This window comes from Symsagittifera roscoffensis, chromosome 1 (genome assembly GCF_963678635.1).
Source record: "Symsagittifera roscoffensis chromosome 1, txSymRosc1.1, whole genome shotgun sequence".
Lineage (NCBI taxonomy): Eukaryota > Metazoa > Xenacoelomorpha > Acoela > Convolutidae > Symsagittifera > Symsagittifera roscoffensis.
In genome coordinates this window covers 91,107,683-91,129,548 of record NC_087062.1, presented here as the reverse complement: position 1 = coordinate 91,129,548, position 21,866 = coordinate 91,107,683, and the positions used below count along the sequence as shown (strand labels likewise).

General features: G+C 34.7%; 4 protein-coding genes across 4 annotated transcripts in view; 2 read left to right on the top strand and 2 right to left on the bottom strand.

Annotated features, from left to right (window-relative positions):
• The window catches only part of LOC134852115 (uncharacterized), a 380,695-nt gene that overhangs the window by 199,775 nt on the left and 159,054 nt on the right, over window positions 1–21,866 (bottom strand). The window lies entirely within an intron of this gene.
• LOC134840651 (heat shock 70 kDa protein 12A-like) lies at window positions 5,584–7,566 on the bottom strand. The gene has a single exon (XM_063856619.1). It carries the CDS (start codon window positions 7,564–7,566, stop codon window positions 5,584–5,586), a length of 1,983 nt encoding a protein of 660 aa, XP_063712689.1.
• The window catches only part of LOC134852143 (CDK-activating kinase assembly factor MAT1-like), a 138,978-nt gene continuing 131,200 nt past the window's right edge, over window positions 14,089–21,866 (top strand). The window contains exon 1 of the mRNA XM_063868460.1: window positions 14,089–14,115. The gene's annotated coding sequence lies outside the window, so the exon portion shown is untranslated. The remainder of the gene's footprint in view (window positions 14,116–21,866) is intronic.
• The window catches only part of LOC134852134 (heat shock 70 kDa protein 13-like), a 162,732-nt gene continuing 154,958 nt past the window's right edge, over window positions 14,093–21,866 (top strand). The window contains exon 1 of the mRNA XM_063868431.1: window positions 14,093–14,117. The gene's annotated coding sequence lies outside the window, so the exon portion shown is untranslated. The remainder of the gene's footprint in view (window positions 14,118–21,866) is intronic.

The following is a 21,866-nucleotide window of genomic DNA, read 5'->3' as shown; positions in this document are numbered from 1 at the left end:
TTTCAGACATCGCACTTTTCAAAACATTCGGAATTTTGAAAACCAAGAAGTTGCTGCACTATATCGTGGAGGACATAGTTTTCCTGACATCGCATTTTTCAAAACAAATGCGGAATTTTGAAAACAAAAAATAGCTGTGTTAAATCGTGGAGGACTACAGTTCTAGGGTCGTAAACCATGTAAAAATACAACTTTTGAGATATCGCTTCTTTTGAAATAAAAATTCAAAAGACATTTTTATTACACGAGATTATCAAACCGGCAGTGCATAGATAATGGGCTCACATTTATTACAAAAACATTTTTTCTCCATTAATTTGTTTGTAAAAAACATATTTGTAAAAACAATGTTGCTTTCTCTAACAATCATAATGGGTAGTCGACACAATCTCTCAGCGGACACATACGGAAATCACGTCTAAAAATGTTAAAAAGTTTTAAAATAAAAATTCACTTTCAGAACCACAGTCGAAAGACAACCACCAGTATTAAATAAGCTTTCATTTACCGTGCACCAATTAGGCTGAAAATACTTGAGTGGAAGCATAGTCAGCCTAAACCAAAAAAAAACCAATGAAGTCAATTTTATTTGAACGATTAAGTTTCGCAAAATCAAGAAAATCAATATTTTTCATTCATACAATCGAACTAATTGAAACTAAGCCAATAAAACATAAGTAGAAACAAATTTTACGAACAAAACTTTTGAAAATCCAAGTTGGTAAACTTACAAATAACAGAACGATTGTAAAAGTTTAGTAAAAAATTGTTTAAACCATAAGAAAAATCCAAGCTTCGCATATTCAGCCAACAAAAATGAGAAAATAAACGAAAGTCCAGAAAACCATAAAAATACAGACTCTGAAAAAAAAACAAGGCTCGCCCGGGAACAATAAACATTAGAATGCAACGTTGCCCGCATCACTTCTGGACTAAATGAGAAGATCCAGTAAGTTGTTTAGGTTCAACAAAAATTTCTAACATATTTGTCAGGAAAGTTGTTTTTGGGAACAATTCGCACTACCGGTTCCCAAAGAAGCCGGTTGTTAAGCAAGTAGCGCAGAAAGTTTCAAAGGGAAGATTATTTTTTTTTGTTTTTTCTCTACTTAAATTTGTGCCGTTTCTGTGAAATTAAATAAGGAGAAAGGCAAAAACTTTAACTTAAAATACTAGAACAAAAAATCAAAATAGACTACAGTTGTCTCAGAAAAGCAATTCAAAAGAGGGAAATATAAATTACACAAAATTGTTCGAAATTTCAAAATATGTTTGCATAGGATACAAGGAAAATTCTTTATTTGTTTTACTGATTCATTTATACTGAGGCAAAAGCAATAAGCTATTTTTTTAAAACATCGTCGACTAAGAAAAAAGAAAACAAGCCTTTGGGTTTTTCAAGCTATCATGAAGCTTCGTTTATCAAATTTCATTACTAATAGCTGATAAAAAATTCAAAATTTGAAGTTTAGCTCAAAGAATTTTAACGTCTTCTAACTTAAATTCTTCCAAAAATTTTTACATTGAGGCGAGACGGAGCTTCGCATCACTTGCGATTCCACAAAAAAAGCATTGCAAGCTAGCAGACAGGAAAGGAATGGAGAGCTACTAAGTCCTAAGCAACCGAAAACATTTTCCACAAATCATGAGTGAAAAATTAAATATGTTGTCTGGTATGATGTTCTATTTGCAGAAAACACGCCCAGAAATTCATTCAACGGCGTTTAATGAAAACTAAAAAAGATTTATTGAGCAAAAATAAAATTGTTGTCATGAAAAACTTTGAACTATAAATTTAGTTCTGAGAATTTTACGTTTATTGCGATCTAGAGGAAAGCATACAAATAATGTTTCCCTCGAACTCCTCGAAGTTGGATTAGTAAGCCGATAAAGTACAAGCCGAAATCATTTAGGCCGAAAAAATTGTTCAGCGAAAAAAAAAAGAAAATATACGAAGTCAAGCTTCTGTGAATTACAAATTGTAGGAGTAAAAGAAAACATATAGATGTGGCAACTATGCCGACAAAACAGACATAATACGCCGACAATTCTGAGATGTGGCAACTAAGCTGACAAAACATAAGCTTACATAATAATCCACAATTTTTTTGAAACGGAATGTTTCGCTTTTGAAAAAAAAACAGGTCCTGGTCAGATTCGAACCCAGGACCTTTGCCATCCCAGGAATATTCGTTACCTGTAGACTGATGTGCCGGAGACGCTTCGAAATTTGAATTCATTAAGATCCAATATACCAAGTGATTCTGTTAAAAAGTTGTTAACCCGAAAAAGTCTAAAAACACCTCATTGCTTCCTAATGAATGAGATAAAAGGAAATAAAATTGAACACAAACTCTAAGAAACCATAAACAAATTCGAATAAATTCCTTCAAAAATGCAGACAATCTTTGAAAACCAAAAACTTATGAAAGTCTAATCAAATCATTCTAACCAATCAATTTAAAAGCAACGGAAAGAAAAATAACCAAAAAAAAACAGAATAAAATAAATGAAGCCCCTTACTGGAAAGACACGATAAACGATGCCCGTTACTGGAAAGACCAGGACCAAACTGCTGTCCAATACAAGAACGAACCAATTTTCCTAAGCCCCATTCACGATCAATTCGGAAAGACGGCTTGAAACTTTAAAACATCAATAGCTTTCTGTTGTAATGAAAAAATTCCCCAGAAAAAACAATCAAGATGAACGTTTTCGATCAATTATAGATCATCATCAGACTGAAATACAGCAAACATTCAAGTGTACAAACCTATGTAATAGATAAAATGCAAATTTATGAACAAAAAACAAAACAAATAGCAAAAATGTACCGGAACAGACAAAAGTTTTCAAGTCATCAGATGAAAGCTTATGTCTGTTCCGTTACATTTTTTGCTATTTGTTTTGTCATCAGATAGACGAGACAAAGAATCTTCAATTTTAAGATTGTTTTCTGATTGAAATATTTTCTATGATAAGGCTTATTGATCGCAAGCGTAATAAACTAACCAAATCAGAGAAAATGAAGCCCACAGGTAAATCTTCAATTCCGCTGGGAATTCTGAAAATTGAAGTCCATTTTGAGTGTGTAAATTTTTTCCACTTAGCAAATGAACTTATATTTACTTAAGAAAACAAAAATCAAAAAATCATATTTGAGCGTGACTTTTTCTAGAAATAAAGGGCAGCCGGTTGCTGTGCAAGTAGCACAGAATGTTTTGAACACATTCGTAAAAAAAAAACTGCAAAAATGTTCTATCTTCAAAGTAGTATCGTTTTTTTTTTCTGCGAGGTGTGATAATAGAAAATAACAAACGCGTAGAAAATTAGCAAATTAGGCATTAAACAATGTGATTGTCTTCAAAAAATAAAGAACCGAGAAAAATGGCAAAAAAAATACAAAAAAAAACTTTAAAATTTTTGCACTAAAAATTTTAAGTTTGTATGAAAATTTTAACGCCGAAGAAAGCGCTTTATGAAGCTTCCAAAACTAGATTTCTTTTAAGCAACATCAAGTTTTCTAATTTATATGGCCAAGATTTATGTACAAAAAAAGGTTACTCGATCGCTTTACTCGCTCGATCGCTTTAAAACTCAAAAATATATAAAAAAATAAACTTTCTGGAAAATTTTAAATGTCATTCGAAACAAGACTAAAAGGGCTGTAACATGATTTATGACTCTACCTTATCCGATGATTTTTTTGTGTTACTTAATTTAGCGTGAAAAACTAAAAGAAAGAAGAAAAAACACTAAAACACAGCCGAACTTCTTCCTCATTTTCAAATGGTCGGGACAACAAGAATTTACGACCGACAAAAAATTCAATCATTTATTAAATCTAACGTCAAAGTTGGGCCACAATTTACATCAAAGTTTGACAAAGTGTTACCAAATTGAGATAAATTTCAAGTACGAAACCTCAGAATGAAAACGTACCAAAGTTGGAAAATCAAATGAACTGAAAGAAACCAAAAATAGACATAAGAAAGCACAAAAGCATCACAAAACCCGGTGTTCCTAATAATTAATTAACATAACCAATAGACTGTTGAAAAAGATTCAGTGAATGCAAGTAAACAGACTTCAAAAAAGATTGACTTGTTTTTTAAGCATCAATCTTCGAAAAAATATAGATGATCTTAAAACTCATTGAGTTTCTAGAACAATTTATGATGGAAACATTTTTGATAAACCTAACCAAATTTGATGAAACTGGATCAATAGGTAAACTTTTATTTCGCTGGAAAATTTGATAATGAATTTCTATTTTCAAAATTAGAAGTCGATCACGTTTTTCGTGACCTTTGCACTTTTGCTGTTTGATAGTGGTTTGCTTTCATCTTTTTGCTCAATAATTTTTCATTTTTTGTAAACTTTTTATTGTCCAGGAAGCACTTAAAGAAGTTTTAAATTAAGTTTTTGGTTTCGAAAAATCAAGTTTTCGAAAAATCAAGTCGAATTTCATATAGCAAACGTTACTCGATGCCGCTACTCGCTCAAAAATAGACTATAATCTTAAACACTTAAGGCGAGCTTTTTTCGACACTTGAACAATTAGTTGAAATTTTTTTGATGTTTGAATAACAATTAGTAAGGCTTCGAACTGATACATCAATCGCTTCAATACGATGAATATTTGTTGTACTTGAATTTGCGGAGAAAAAATTAAACCAAGTAAAACACGCCCGAATACAAAGTACCTCCACATTCTCAATGGTCGGAACAAAAAGCTTTTTTTATAGAAGCAGGGGCGGATCTAGGATTTCCTCGAGGGGGGGGGGGGGCGGAAATTCAAGAAAAATTCGAAAATTGTGACGACCTTTTTTTTAGGTCGACCAAATTGATTTTCTGAGCTCTCCCAAATTACTATATTGACCAAAATTACTGCGCCGCAGATAAGTTTTTCAAAAAACGGCGTTCTCAAAATGTAAAAAAGGGAGACTCTTTGGGTCGGCAGGGGTCCCCCCCTCAACTCGCTACTGGGTATGCCCCGTAACTTTTTGTCACAAAACGTAACATACGACTTTAGAAAGACTATTTGCAAACAAGTAACCTCATAGATTGCTTTTAAAAACTTTGCAATCGAAAGGTTTTTATTTGAACCAGAATTAGTGTTTCACTAATAAGCAACCAGCTGAGTTGGAATTTACATTTACAATTACAATGGAATTGAAAAGTATTGCACTAAACAAATGGAAAAACCGAAGAAATAGAAAAACTACAGCAATATAAACACAAAACCAAAAGGAAAAGAAACGAGCAACGGTATTACAATGTAGCCCAAAAAATAGAATCAGAACATGGAAACGTTAATTAAGCCGTGTTATCAAGAGAACACTTGACGATCTCAATAATAAGTTAATAAAATTTGAAAGCGCCAACTGGAAATACATTATGAGACACAATTCGAAAATTCTCCACCAAATTCATTTTATGCAAGGTTGTTCTAGACATTTATTTACAACCATCTAAACAGTTCAAGGTACAAATAACATGATTCAGGGAAGAAACTATACATAGAGCAGCGTAATATGTGATAATTCAGTTTTTTCTTTCGTATTTCAAGGTCATTTCATGACGTCATGAAAGGAAGTCAATATCCGCTTTGATCAACTTGCCAGTTGTAACGTCATAAGCCATGACTTTCACCTCTGTGTTTCCAAACTGCATGGTCAGCTGCAACTCCCGTCTCCTTCTCGACCCTGTGCTTGAAGCCTTAATTGGAGAAAGACCCGTCAAATCAACTTTCATAGTTGCACATCGTCGCACACCCTTGTCTGTGATATAGGTCACTGACTCATTATCGGACGCGTACACGTTGATCTCCATCACCTTTTGATTTGACTTAGCCGGTGTGTAACTTCGGGTCACGATTTGACCTTGAGAAATCGCCTGACCTGTCTTGACAAAGGGGTCAAAAATATCTGTGACCCATTCTGTTCCGTCTTTACCGACAACCAATTTTTTCCGGTCGTGTTTCGAGGCTACAAATTTGTTCAACACCCCCACCCCATACGTCAACTTGGGCCTTCTGATCTTGATTATGTTGGGATCCAAACCAAAATACACGGCTCCCTTCAAAACACACAGACTTGTGGATTCGGGGATTATAACTTGAATCCCGTTGGGCTCGTTGGAGTTTCGAACTGCCTGCTGTAAAACAGGAGACTCTGCAAAGCCTCCAACTAGAAAAATGAAATGAAGGTTTCCCACAGTGGACAGCACATTGTCAATGATTTTCTGAATTTCGGTGATTGTAGGCTCGAAAAGTGCTCTGATGCCAGCTGGAGTTATTCGCAGCATTCCTTCATGCGACCATTTGATATCTTTGGAGTCAAACTTTTTAATCGCACTTTCGACCGTATGACTTTTGACTCTTTTGTAATAGTCGAAGAAAGAGAACGGTATTGATACGTTTATATTCATTTCTTTGTTCGGGGACGCGCTTCGCTTGCGGGACTCAAACGCAGTCAGAAGATCGACCCAACCAGCAGGTCGCTTCAGCTTGTATTGTTCTATGAACTCTGCAGTAAATATTTGTTTCAAAAGACTTTCAAATGCCAAGTCGACAGCCACGGAACCATATGGACCCCCAGAGGCCTTCATAAGTTCTTTCAGACATCCTGTATCAGCGTCCATCTCATGAACAGTAACGTCTACAGTTCCGCCTCCGCAGTCCAAGACAACATATCTAGATCCGTCGTCCAAACTAGCAGCAGGTCTTAGTCTTTCAGGAATATCAGCAATAACGTCGCTAAAAGGGTCTGGCGCGAGTCTGTTATGTTTCGAGTTCGCAGCAAGTTCAACTTTTCTAAGTCTACGGCAGTATATAGAGGCTGCTTCTGGTTCGAGTGCGATCAATAGTCTGTCCTCGCTTGAAGAGTCAGCCATACCCGCTTCGTATGCTGCCTTCCGCATAAACTGCTTCGAAGACTCTTTCCAGATTGCCGGCACTGTAAGGACCCATTTAACATCTTGCAGGGTTATCTTCGCGGTCGAGGATTGATCATTTAACTCTTCGATCACGTGTTCTTTGAAAAACTTCAGCGCATATGAGAAGACTTTAAACGCTGGAATTTCGCGCCCATTCAGAGCTTTAATCATGGTCTCGTTGTTTATTTCACTGACGTCATAGAGCATCATTTTGAACTTGTCGAAGTAAAGCCACTTCTTTGCTTCTTGTGGCTCTAAGTCATGGAAGTAGTCTCGGGCTGCGTACCCGAAAGAGTGAAACTTTGCGTTCGGGTCCAGAAGGAGGATAGTGGGCGACTTCTGGTTCACGACTCCTGGATCCCCGCCCTCCCAGCGTCTCATGATATGAATAGATGATGGGTCTCGAGTGAAACTGAAGGCATATCCACTGTAGGCAGTTCCAAAGTCGATAGCTACAACTACGATGAATTTACGAGTGTCGACATCGACACTGACTAATTGCTTGTCATACGGTTGCTCGTCTGCTTCAGGGTGGAATGGCGCGAAGCCCATTGGCGAGTCCACATCCGAGTCGCCGTGTATTGACATGTTGTTTAAATTGACCATAACGCCGTTTGACTTTTCGGCCATTTTGAGAAGTTTGTAGCGTTGCTTGTGTTCACTCTCAACTATGTATTAATTGTAGAACATGAATATATCCAGAAGCTTTGAAGATAAATTATAGCTTTTGAAGTATCAATTATCATTTTAAACCTGCAATGAAAGACAGATAAATCCAAATAAACTATGTACGGCGAGCCGACTTTTGACAAATTTGACTTTCAGTTATCTCGCGGGTCCATATTCCAAACTTCAAGTAGATACTACTATCATCAGAAGAAAATTTAGTTATTATTGTCATGAGCGTTCAGAAATCTATGAACTTTAATTTTTCGCAGTCTATTTGACAGATTAGCTCATGCTGACACCTGACAGCGATCTCTGCATTTTCTTATTCGAATTAGACTGAGATAGTTTTTATTCTTTTGCACAAGAAACATATCAGCTCTCTACACCTAAGAACATCATGTGGAGCAGCAGATTTTTCGAAAAAACAAATCAGGGACCACAATTAAAAGTAAGATGAGGTCTACTGAAAACTCAAAATGAAGCTCTTTTAGTCGTGATTCGAATAGCACTACCAAGTTTCTAATAAGCGCTTAATCTCGAGAAAAAATCGTTCTCAGTTGTAGATTATTTTTTCAATCTGTCAGTAGTTAATCAGAACAACGGACCGAAAAGTATCTCTTTACTTCATTTAAGTAGTAGCTACTGATTCTGAGGCTAACTCTTAATAAAGAAAAACACAAAATTTCTTTGCAGAACAAAAAACTTACTTTCCGAAACCTGAACACGACACTACATTTGATTTTTTTTTCAAATGTAGTTTTTTCTGCGCGGCGTGATAGAAAGATACGAGAAAAACAAACTTTTCATCGCCTAAATTAGGCAAAAATAAGCTGTTAAGCCTGTTTATTCGCTTTCCTCGCTCGAATTTAAACCTGTTTTCTCGATACTGGGACATTTTGATTTTTTTTTGATGTCGGTCTAACCACGACTGAAAAGGCGAAAAGGCTTCGACATGACACATAACTCAAACCATTCCAATGGTTGTTTGTGGTACCTAATTTTGCGTGGAAAACAAAAAGAAAAAAAACAAGGATGGCCGGTTGCTGTGCAAGTAAGCACAGAATGTTCTGACCATACTCAAAAAAAAGTTTATTTTATTTTCTTGTGGGCGGTGTGATTTGAGAACTATACGATCGCGTGGAAAATAAGTAAATTAGGCATTATCGACAAAACTTGTATTAAAAATGAATAAAACAAATAAATGAACAAAAACTGATTTTTTTCCCCAATTTTTACCTAATAATTTGAATTTATTCTTAGAAAAAACTTTTTTGCCAAACAAGAGCTAAATGAAACATCCAAAACCAGTATTCATAATAAAACTCATTTTTTTTAATTCTAAAAGTCTGATAAAAACAGTAAATTTCTTTATAACGAGCGTTACTCGATCGCGTTATTCGCTCGAAATTAGACTAAACCTCAAAAATTTCAACAGTTTTAATCGACACTGATACAATTTTTTGAAAATTTTCTGATTTCGTTTGAATCACTACTGAAAGGGCTTGAATTAGATATGTCATGTCACTCGGCCCATTTCAATGATTATTTAAGGTACCTGATTTTGCTTGCAAAAAAACTATAACTTACTCGAATACCATGTTCCTCTCCATTTTCAATGGTCGGAACAAAAACTAAAAATCTTACCCATTTTCAATGGTCGGAAAAACAAATGACATGAAATTTGAAGAAAGCTCAAAATGAATTTTTTTTGCTAATTAATTTTTAAATACCCACAGGTTGAAACACTCAGCGCTACTTGAACAGCTAGCGGAAACTTTAATTTTACTTTTAAATGAAAACTTTCACTTTTAATAGCATAGCTTTCTAACCGGTTCATTTTTTTAAATTTCGAGACATGAGAAGTGGTTTTTTCTCTCCTGTCCGCTTTAGATTAGTTTGGGGTCTGAGTCGGGACTGAACAGTTTCAGCGGGGGATTGGATTTGGACTGACCAGCCTCCGGATAAGAGGGGCTTTGTTCTCTCTCCAGTCAATTTTGGCAATAATGCCTCGAGTCAGCTTTGTTTTGTGCATTCTTATTCGTAGGGTATTTGTTGCTTTGGCCAAATGGTAAATTAATAAGGATATAAACTATAGCTCCACCCATGCTTTTTCATTGAGTATAATGAGCATAAGCAAACAATGGTTCACAATAGCTTATCTAAAAGGCAGTTATTAAATCTTTGAAGAATTATCGCGCCGCGTTTCACTTTTGAATTCACCTCAAACAATAAGTTCTTAATTCTTCGCAAGCACAATTCCTAAATGCCCGACTTTTCTCCATAAGCTCCCAAATCTAAACACGAATCCCCGCAACAAAGGCGGCTTTTGTTTCTCAATTGTACATTGCACTAAATTTGATTGGGGATTTGCTATGAGGTAAATTGAAAAAACAAAGCTATTATTCCGAATAGCTGATCCCAATCCCAAATGACATTCTCAAATTCAGCTCTCAAGAGACCAACTCTTCCGCTACTGGGTGGGGTTCTCTTTTTTTCTTACCTCGCCCAACACACAAAACTTGTACAACTACTCTGCATGTATCTGCATTTCTTGAAATAATTATAGTTTTGCTATAAGTTCAGATTCAAAAAAACTAACAGGCAGTTGGAAAAGCGTCAACTTACGAAAAACTAACAAAAAATATTTTTTATCAAATGTTTTCCCCAATTTTTGAGTCTTATAGACCAAATAAGAACAAATCCCACAAGGCCATTCTCGATGCCAAAACTTCAAACGTGATTTAAAATTGCCCCAAAAAAATAAACTGCAAAAAGATGATTGGATAAGTGAAAAGAACGATTTAAACAATTATCAACTTTCAAATTTCAAAAAAAAAAATGTCACGTTAAGCGCTTCGAATTTCAAAAATATGTTTATGATTGTCACTTATTTTTCAAGTTAGTAACTTCATTACAAAATAATCTGTACAAAACTTTCATACGTTCCCTGAATGATGTTCAGTTTGAGAAAAACAGGTCGAGGAAAACAATAAACACAGAGGCTTATTGAAATATTAAGATGAAAAAATTACTTGGTAAAAGTCTAAAAAAGTACATACCGTCGTCTGAAAGCTTTTCGTAGACAGATTCTTAGAAAATTTCAAACTCAAAATTTTAACGACCCATATCTCCTAACACTCAAAAGCATCAAAAAAAATTGCCCTTGAAACTAAGTAATATAAGCCGACTAAGCCGACATAACCCGTTCAACCAAAAAAAATATGAAAACATGCTCAAAATCAGAATTGACACTGAAGCGCAATACTTTCGGTACAATCAAAACAGTCAATTACACGATATTGTACAGAAAAAAGGACATCGATTTTGAAAAAAGAAATTGATATAATTATTTGAAATAAGACAAAAAAAAGAACATCTATAAGATCGGATGATGTTCAAGAACAGTCCTAACAAGCTTTGACACAGAGATGAAGCTACGCTTCGCAAACACTAGCCAGAAAACGACAAAAAGCAGCTCTAGAAAGTACAATAAGAATAGAAATAAGCCTCGAATCAGCAAAAATTCGGCTAGGTCTAGGATTCGATCTGCGACTTATTGCAATCAAGAGATTTTGAGTCTCGCGCACTAACCACTCAGCCACCCACGCTTAACCACAGACAAACACTAGTCACGAATAAGGCAGCTACATATGCTAAGAAACTATGCTAAGAAACTGCCATAGCGATTCAGCAAAACTGGCACCAAATACACACAATTTTGCACGTAAAAATTTGGAATATAACAAACTTTAGGCATCCGCACTAACTTTACATGTAACAAATCGCAAACATAAAAACACAGTATGTATAAAATATGCATTTCAAGAAAAATTCTAGATAAAATGAGTCGAAAATTTCCCAAATCGAGTTTTTATTATTGTTATATTGTTTAAAACAGACAGCTTTTTTCGGTTCATTTGATGAATTAAATATGCATCAACTGTGTATATTTATTACTAATCGAATGTCAGCACATGCCATCAAAAAACTGTTAATGTGCCCCAAAAGTGGCACCAATATTTGCGACTAGAGTTAAAAATAAAAAGAAGATTCTTAATAATACACTAAGCTGACGCTAGTGTAAAAATCAATGACCGAGAGGCAACTAAGGCGACAAAATTGGGTCGACCATGGTTAAGCCGAAACTAGCCATAAAGAATGTAGAGCTATCTAACTAGAAAACTCAAAATTTATACAACGCATCCCTCCCGAAACACCCAGAATCATTGAAAAACACTCTTGCATCTAAGCCATATAAATTGACATTTAGTTTTATTCCAAACAACGCAATGTTAGGTGACTATGTAAGCCAAGTATTTTAACCCATAAAAAAAGACAAAAATAACGGAAAGGGTTAGTAACTTAAAAATTACAGGAATTAATCAAAATGGCTTTTAATTATAAAGAAAATATCTTAAATCAAGAAAACCCGCGTTGTGGCAACTATGCCAAAAAAAAGCAGACAAACGATATGCCGACATTATTTCGAACAGAAGTTTTTTTGCTTGCAAAAAGAAACAGGCCCTGGCCGGATTCGAACTCAAGATCTTTGTGGTCCCAGACAGTCGTTGCCAGAAGGCCAAGTATGCCGAAAACGTAGAATACGATTTTATAATTAAGTAAACATTTAAATGATTCAATGATTCCGTAAAACAAGTCGTTTACATGGACTGTTACTAGGTTAAGTTTTAATAGCGCTTGCTAATTGCAAGAGTAAAAATTTTAACTTTGATTTTAAAAATTATTTTTGATTTTCTAAGGACGCATGAATGTGGGGTAAAACGCGGTCTTTGCCAGGTTTAGCTTCAGAATCATGCAAACTGAAAATGTGATACTTCCTATGAAGTGCTGTCAAAAATTTTTTTTTTGCAAAACTAGCATTTTGAACGAAAAGCAAAGGGCTAACAAAACTTATTGCTTGAAACAAACTTTCACAAATATAAGAAGATATAATCCATTTGCTAATCGAAATATTCAATCTAAACGATTTATTAAACGTTAACCCAAATATTATAAAATAATTTTGAAATGCATAAATTATACAACTGCGACATAGATATTCTAATTGTAGTCAACGAAAGTTAATTGCAGTCAGTAAACAAATTTCACACACGTTAACAATACAATTACGTCTCATTTGTAGTTTTGCATCGACGTCTAAATTCAATTTTTTAGTCGCGTCTAATTTGCTTTTTGTCTAATTTACTAGGCCCTTATAAACAGGAATTAAGAAAGCCTTTTACGTGCTTAAGTTATTGTCTCAGTCATTATCATTAGATATTACCATCAAAAAGGTACCTTAAATAACTTCTTGAAATGTCCTGTAACAAATCACAAATCTTAGGCAGCTTGCGCATTTACAGGAACAATGATCGATTGTTTCTTTTATCAAAACAGTTATGAATAATTAATTAATTCTATATTATACAGTTGCTTTTCGGAAAAGATAAGACAACATCGGGCTATTTTTTGTTGACAAGGGAGCGAATAATTTAAGGGGAGGAAGAGATTCAATTATTAATTCTCAATTACGGCCGGCAACGCACAAAGACATACATGGGAGAGCACAAAAGTCGAGCTGAAGCATTGTTCTCTACTCTTAGTTCCGAATAAAAAATCATCATCCATCAATATTCTCCACTTGGCTTTAGTCGAGCAGTCAAACACTGCTTTTGTTTCCCACTACAACTACAAGTAACAAATTGTAACTGTTTCCCATTGTTCCCGTCTCATTAATAAACCAAAGGGGGTCCTTTTGTGTCTATTTCGAGTCGCCTCGCTTTGTTATCACGTGAACAAATAGCATAGCAACTGCGAACGAAGTCAAGTCTATTCAAATCACCCAAGTTGTCCCAACATCAACTCTAAATATTTCAACGACATCTGTAGCGGAACCAATGACTCCAAGCACGCTTATATGAATACAACATAGCCAAAGACAATAGCCAAAGGGAGTGCAATAATCGCAAGTACTCAAGCGTGTCAAACACCTTTATGGACTACTCAAATGGTATTAGTCGGCACAAGTACTACAAAACAACTACTACAAATACAATTCATTCATACAAGTGGACAGTGACATCGCATCACTAGAAGATATAGTTCAGAGGTTTCGACATTAAAAAGAATTAATTAGCTCTCCTTTTACGGTCTCGGGACAAGTGAGATGAGAAAGACAAAAGCAGAGATAAATGTCAAGTTTTAATGCCGAAGAAACGAAGCAAGTGGAAAGAGTTTGAAGAATGATCAAGCTAATCAAGGAGGCGAAATTCGAAGAAAAAAAATAGATTTCATATCACGAATTGCCTCGAATGAAATCCATTTCGAGGCAAACATGTCAAAAAAAAACAAGTAACAGCGTAAAAAAATCACAAAAAAAAGTTACGAAGGGACAACTAAGCGGGCAATATTCTGAGAGACGCTTGTTGAGCCGCAAAAAATGATGTCATCAAAACTTCAGCTTTAAAAAAGTTCAATTAGCCTAATTGTTGTGATAAACTTATTAAATAGTTTCAGAGACAGAGATGTCTAACGCAAATCAACCAATTGGAAATGATGAACAGCTTGAGGTATCCGAGGAAGCAAATCTACCGAACCTGAGATACCAAGATCAGACTCCGATACCAAAATCATTATCAAACCCGAAGAGACCAAATGAAGTTATGAGTCCATTAAACGAGCAAGAAAGTAAGAAGCAGAGTATTGACATAGAAGAAGCTGTCGAAAATGCCATCAACACAGCACTCCCAAAAATTCTGGAAAAACTAAAACTTGATTTGAAGAACGAATTGCAGACAGTCATAGGAAATGCAATAAGAGCCGAATGCGCAAACCTTAAGAAAGAAATTTGCGAAGAGCTTAACGACGAAATGAAAAACAGCGAACTCAGAAGTACCTTAAGGACCCTGTGCGAGACTGAACAGCAGGAAACATACAACAGACGTGACAATATTCGAGTACTGGGAATAAACGAAACTAGTAGAGAGCAGCCTGAAGAGACAATCAAGAAGATTATATCCATCTCTAAGGAGATTAATGCAAAGGTAGAGGAAGGCGATATTTCAATTGCTCATCGATTACCAGCCAAAAATGTAGCAGCCCGCCCTATCATTGTGAAGTTCTCCAGGCGCATAGCCAAAGTGGAAATTATGAGGAAAAAAGAAAAACCTTGCGAGACAAGCCCACCACTGAAAATGTTAAAGTATTTGAAGACATCACCAGAGCACGAGTGAAGTTTCTGAAGCTTATGAAAACTGACAAGCGCATCGCATCAACATGGACCAGAGAGGGCATGATTTTATACACTCTCCAAAATAATGATCAAGTGTATAGATATCAAAATATTTTCCATGCTGCATCAGATCTTGGTTACAGTTACAATGACACCATGAATTGTTTTCGTGACTGATAATGTGAATCCCTCAATTGTGCTTAATAATGAATTATCCCAAATTACCTGTTATAATAATCAATCTGGTCATAAAGCGGATTTCTTTAATTTTTCTGTGCTACACCTAAATATCATGTCTTTAAAACCACACTATGAAAAATTGGAAGCACTTATTTTAAGTCTTGAGTCTCCACCTGATATAATTTGTTTAAGCGAAACATGGCTAAATGAAACAGATGAAGGTAAAATTTACCTGATAAATGGTTATAACCAATGCCTTATGCAAAATCGAAATGGCATGAGAGGAGGAGGAGTGATGGTTCAGGTACATAAAAACTGTAATTTACTGAAACAACGAGATGTCACATTTGAAGAGGCTTTATTCGCGGAGGTCGAAAAAAACAATTACAAATTAAAAATAGCCGTCATCTACAATCCACCAAGAATAAACAAGTTACTCTTTACTGACAAACTTGAACAGTTTCTTGAAGATAATAGCACACATTCTGACCCTTTCATTGTATGTGGCGATTTCAATATAAATACACTGCAAGAAAATCAACTCACCATTAATTACCTGAACGCTATAAACTCGAATGGGTTTGAGTATTTTGCATCAGAACCTACTCGTGTATCATTAACAACATCAACTTGTTTAGATCACTTCATCTATCAAAATATTGCAAATCCCAATTCCACGGTGTTAGAACAAGAAACTATATCAGACCACTATCCAATCCTCTTAGATTGGTCAATAAAGCAATGTAAAAAAGATATATCGATAACATTCCGTGATACATCTTTTCTGAGGAAGGCTTCAAAATGTAGAGAATTTGAAAATGAATTACAGCGTGTGTTAAGTGAACAGGAAGAAATTCTCATGGGTACCGAAGATCCCAGTGAGTCTTTTAATTTATTCAAATGTATCTTTGAAAATGTCCTAGACAAATTCGCTCCGCTAAAGGCAATTTCACCAAGAAGCAAAACTCAGCCACCATGGTTCAACAATGATCTTAAAAATCTGCGAAATAAGCGCAATGCAGCCCATCGAAGATGGAAAAATAATCCTGAAAATCCAGAAACCCTAGTGAATTTTAAAAAACAAAGACAAAAGTTTGAAAACGCCGTTAAATGCAAGAAAAGAACACATTACATGAATAAATTTAGACATTGCATTGGAGACTCAAGACAAACATATAAGTTACTCAATGAATTAAATTGTAAGAACTTAGCCCAATCAAATATTCCTGTTCTAGATTCATGCCTTCAAGTCCAAGAAAATCCATCTAATAAAGATATTGCTGACAAATTCAATGATTTCTTCACTAACATTGGAGAGAATTTGAAAAAAGAGTTGCCTAAAATAGATCCACCATGCTTACCCAAATTAAATCACTCCATGTTTCTTTTTAAGGTAACAGAACCAGAAATACACCAAATCATCTCTCAATTGGACGATAAATCGACATCTGGGGATGATTACGTCAGTAACTTAATTGTCAAATCTTCTAAAAATGCTGTTGCTCCTTTATTAACAATACTTATTAATGCGTCTTTTTCTAAAGGTGTTTTCCCTTCCGAACTTCGTAAAGCCAAAATTGTTCCAATCCACAAAGAAAAATCGCGGCGAGATGAAAACAACTATCGGCCAATTTCTTTACTAATAGTTTGGAGCAAAATCTATGAACGCGCAATGCACAACAGATTATATTCTTACTTTGAAAATTTATCCCTTTTATACAACAAACAATTCGGCTTTAGAACCAAACATAGTACAATAGATGCAGTAGCTGAATTGACAGAAAATCTAAGAATGAGAAGTCATACAAATGAAATTTATAGTTTTTTCTTGGATCTTAGGAAAGCCTTTGATACTCTCGATCATCAAATACTACTAAATAAACTGGAATCTTATGGTATAAGAGGAAATTGTAACCGGTGGTTTCAGACCTACTTATTTGAACGGACTCAACGAGTTTTAGTAAATGGACAATTCTCTGATTGGAAGAAAATAACATGCGGTGTTCCTCAAGGCTCGATACTGGGACCTTTGCTTTTCCTAATTTACGTAAATGACCTTCCATCAGCATGCAAATCAGTTGAAGTAACACTGTTTGCAGATGACACCAACCTGACGGCAATTGGTTGCCAAATAACTCAAATTAGAGAAGATATTGGCAAGCTGGATCGTTGGCTTCTCGCCAACAAGTTAATAGTTAATAGTGATAAAACAAATCAAATGAATATAAAAAGTGCTTCCAATTATCGCTTCAAGCTTAATTCTTCTAACATTATACTAAAACCCGTATGCAAATATCTAGGAATTTATATAGATTGTAAGTTATCTTATCAAACTCATATTAATAATGTTAAAATGAGACTCGGTAAACAATGTGGTATTATATCAAAACTGAGGCATTACGTGCCGCTTTCACAATTACTAGAATACTACAGAAGTAATGTTGTTCCTATAATACAATACGGAATTCTGATTTACGGTTGCTGCAGTCGAAGTTCACTGGAGTGTTTATTTCTTTTACAAAAGAGAATAATTAAATTTATGTTCTTTCGAAAGAAAAAGTACTCCTGTAATGACATTTTTCTTAAATACAATTTTCTATCGGTTTTCGAATTGCATGTATACGAATTGCTCAAATTTGTTCTGCGCTCAATTAATTCCTTTCATTCAGAGAGTTTCCTTAACAATTTGTTTGTTTTTAATAATGGGCAGAGACAAACAAGAAACTCAAAATACAATTTACTATTAGAACCTCTTTGCAAGAAAAGATTTGAACGTTTTTCTATCCGATATCGTGCTTGCAAGCTTTTTAACTTATTGAGACTGCAAAATATAATTCCTGAAAATATTGAAAGTTTTTCTGAGACAAAAGTAAAAGTGTTTTACCATAATTTCAAAAATACATTTTTGTTGCAAAACGACGAACTAACAAAACTTATCTACGATTTGTAGTACTTTTTCCCTTTTTCCTTTTTTCTTTAAAATGATTATCGTTGGTTAAATGCTACCAGGCAACTGCTCTAGCTTCCGATTCTCGTGCTAAAATATGAAGCTCTAAATCCTTGTAGTTTAGGAGATATGGCCATTTTTACGATTTTTCGAAAAATATTAAACACTTAGTAAAAAAAAAAAAGAAAAAAAAAAAAAAAGAAAAAAATTATTTTTCTTAAAAATTATTTTAAAACTCACCTGCGACCGTGAACCTGGTTGTCTTAAGTTAAAGTTGATGGGCTCTTTCAGTAACGCCAACAAAAAATCTTAACTTACGGAAGTAAACCTACTTCAAAACTTTTTTTTTTTTTTTTTTTTTTTTTTTTTTCAAATTTCGTTTTTTTTTTTTTTTTTTTTTTCATTAAATATTAGTGTTAAATCTTTATGTTTGAACAACTTAAGGGTAGACCCTGGAGGACCTTTAGGTCCCGTTGTCTATCCTCTCTAAGTCGCATCATTTAACTTAAATTATAAATATATTCAATGTTGTATTTAATGCTGACTAGAGAAATAAATTCTTTCTTTTCTTTCTTTCAATTAGTATCTATTTTAGAATAAAAATATATTATCATGAAAAAAAATGTCTACCCTGCAAACGACGTATGAGTCAAATAAGCGATATAACATAAGCCGAAACTTATTTACGCGAGAATACCTTTAAATAGGAAAAACGAAAATAAAAAAATTACAAACTCGGAGTTCGTAATCTAGAACCAAGATAAAAAGCAATTTTTGAAGAGGTGGTCAGTTTAGCCATGAAGATGAGTCCCTGTGAACAACTTTACTTATGGGAAAAAGTCTAGTACCGCAAAGTCTAGTATTGCAAGTGTATACACAGCGGTCACTTCAGGAGATCATACCAAAGACAGTTGAAAGCAAAAATTTAGCATATGAAAAATAACGAAGCGGCAACTAAGCCGACAAAATTAAGGTAGACGCTCGTTTAGCTAAACAAAAAACTTGTAGAGGCGATGAAAAGCTACATAAAAAGTTTGTTGATGCGACTTGCAGCAAAAATGCGAAACTGAGCAAAAACTGAATAACTATTTATGTATGAACTAAAATATAATATTACGAAAATATATATTTTGCTTTGCAAGTGACGCAAGAAAAAATAAAAACACTGACTTGCTTTATGAAAAAAAATTCAACTTTTAAATTTCAAAGAAAAAATAAAGGGACTTAAAAACATGTACAAAATAAAGAACCATTTATGATTGCACTCTGTTTGAAAAAACTAACCCAATTTGAGATAACTGGAGTTATAAGTAAATTTTTTATTCCGCAGGGAAAACTTAAAATTAAAATCCACTTTCGAAACGAGAAGTCGATTACATTTCTCGCGACATTTACACTTTTGCTAGTGGATAGTGTAGTTTTCCCAAATTTCAACAAAGGAAATGATGTGAACTTGAAAAAAAAATCGAAATTCCAACCGCAAAAAAATCAAATTTGAGCCTGAACAAACTTTAGACTTTTTCCTGAAAAAAATCACCAAGACCTATGTAAGAGTATTCACTACAGTCATAATACAAAACTGATGTTGGTAAATTTAGAAGCAAGATAAAACAAACATGTTTTCAAAATCAGAATCACGACTGAAAACTTCAAATACCACGAGCTATCCACCACGAGACTTTTTTCGACGAGGTGCTTGATTGAAATTAGGTCAAAAACCCCCCTCGATACTTATATACCTTTGAAGTGGTAAATAAAATAGAAAAAGTTTAAATAGGCATCATTCAGGATCATCGACGTTGAACAATTTTTCAAAACTAGAGCAGGATCTTTGAACTCAGACATATCACAGTCTCCTTAATTCCAAAGCTCAAACGAGTAACCCTATTGAGCTTGCACTAGAACTTGAAATCTTGAATTCAAATATAATATTGCGACAAACCATTTGAACTTTCAGCACTCTGCTAAAAAACACATTGAAATAGTTAATTTTGATCTGAACGTCTAAAAAGTGATTTTAAATGCGATTACGTACAATGGGTTGGAATTCTCAAAATCAAGAATGCAGGATTGTTCATTGATGTTATGCAATCAAATCAACAGAAAAGAGGCTTGCAATTTGAATTTTGACTTCCAAAATAGATGCGAACAAGAGACACAATTGGGTGAAAACAGGAGACTTTGTTTATTGCTATTGGGTGTCTTTAATGTAATTAGCTTATCACAATATTGTCGCAATTTAAAATCACCAATTCAACTTCCCATATGGGGAAATTAAGGAGAGATAGAGATTATTGAATCAACTTATGCAAATTTTGTTACCCAATTATCATGCACCTATTAACACAGAGACTGCGATCTCTCAGATGTTCTTGTTAGAGTCGAGAGGCAAAATGAGCACCCAAAATAACCCAAATATTGGGCTAAACTCATTACATAAGAGGGTAGTTACAGCACAGAGAGTGGGGAATAGCGATAAGTGAGGAGGTTTTTACACGGCATTGAACAGCTGATTAGGTAACCGGTTATCAGTGTTCCAAATTGAATGACAGCTATTCAAGCAGGCATTTGGAATTCAATCAAATCTGAAAAGAGGAGAGCCCGTCACGATAACACAGCGAAACCCCAGAAGAGATGATCTCCCATACCTGCTCACTTAGTATAACTCCTTCCCTTCAGCTCAACATCTTCGGCCATAAACAGGCACAAGAAAATCCCTCACGAACGAACGCCCGACAATTATGTTCGCCAATCAGAGCTTGCTACTCAAAAACTCGAAAGAAATAAGCGCCAAAAAGGTGTCCGTTTTTGACATTTAAACTGACGCCGATTGGTTGAATATGTTCGCCCATTCGGTCCTTCTGTCACCAGGATAGCCCTCTTATCATCACCCTTTACCTTTGGCCGAAATTTGTATAAATAGGTAAAAGTAAATCTAGGAAACCTTTTAATAATGGACATTAATGCCTCATTGTACATTCAATTGTGCCAGATAAAGACTGAAGGACTCTTCGGGGCAATTATTTTGGACAGAAAACGACACTTGGGATGCCATGATATCCAGAAATGCACTGCCAATCTTCTGATCATTAATTAAAAAAAACAGAAAAAAATCCTTTCTACAAGGTATTTACAAATCGTGCATCAAACAATTGCTGCGAAATCCAAAGACTTTAGGTCATGCAAGCTCACCCAAAATCGAAGACAGAGCCCAAAATCGTAGGCGAAGACAGAGCCACTCATTTTATGATTACTAAAAAATCTATAAGCACCCTAGATCTGGTCTCGTCAACTAAACATAGCCAAAATCGAAGATTGGAAAAGAGTAATGAACTCAAGCAAACATTAAAAAAACACTAATTTAGTTGATAAATCTCAACTTTCGAATTTCAAAGAAAAAATAGATGCCCTTTAAGCTCTTTGAATTTCTAGAAAGGTTTACGATTGGCGCTTTTTTGATAACATGAACGCAACCTGAGAAAACTTGATCAACAGGTAAAGTTTTTATTCCGCTGGAAATCTAAAAACACCTTCGAAACTATAAATTGTTCGTTTTTTTGCGCCATTTCCACGTTCGTATTTGGAGAGTGCTATTTCCGTAACTTTCAGCAGATGAAATTCACTTCAACTCATATATACCTAAGTGCATTCATAAATGCACCATTATGTATGAATGCACATCTGTAATTAATAGAGACTTTTACGCACATTTTCCTGTAAAAAAAATCACCGAGACCTATATAACAGTCTTCGCTACCTTCATTACTCTTAATAAACAGCATAACACTTTTGCTACTACAGAGTCATAGATTACTCATTATAAATAGAACGGTATTGAATTAGTTAACTTAGTTTCCATTGTTTTTTTATCAATTGGCAATTTCATATTCAGAACAAAAAAAT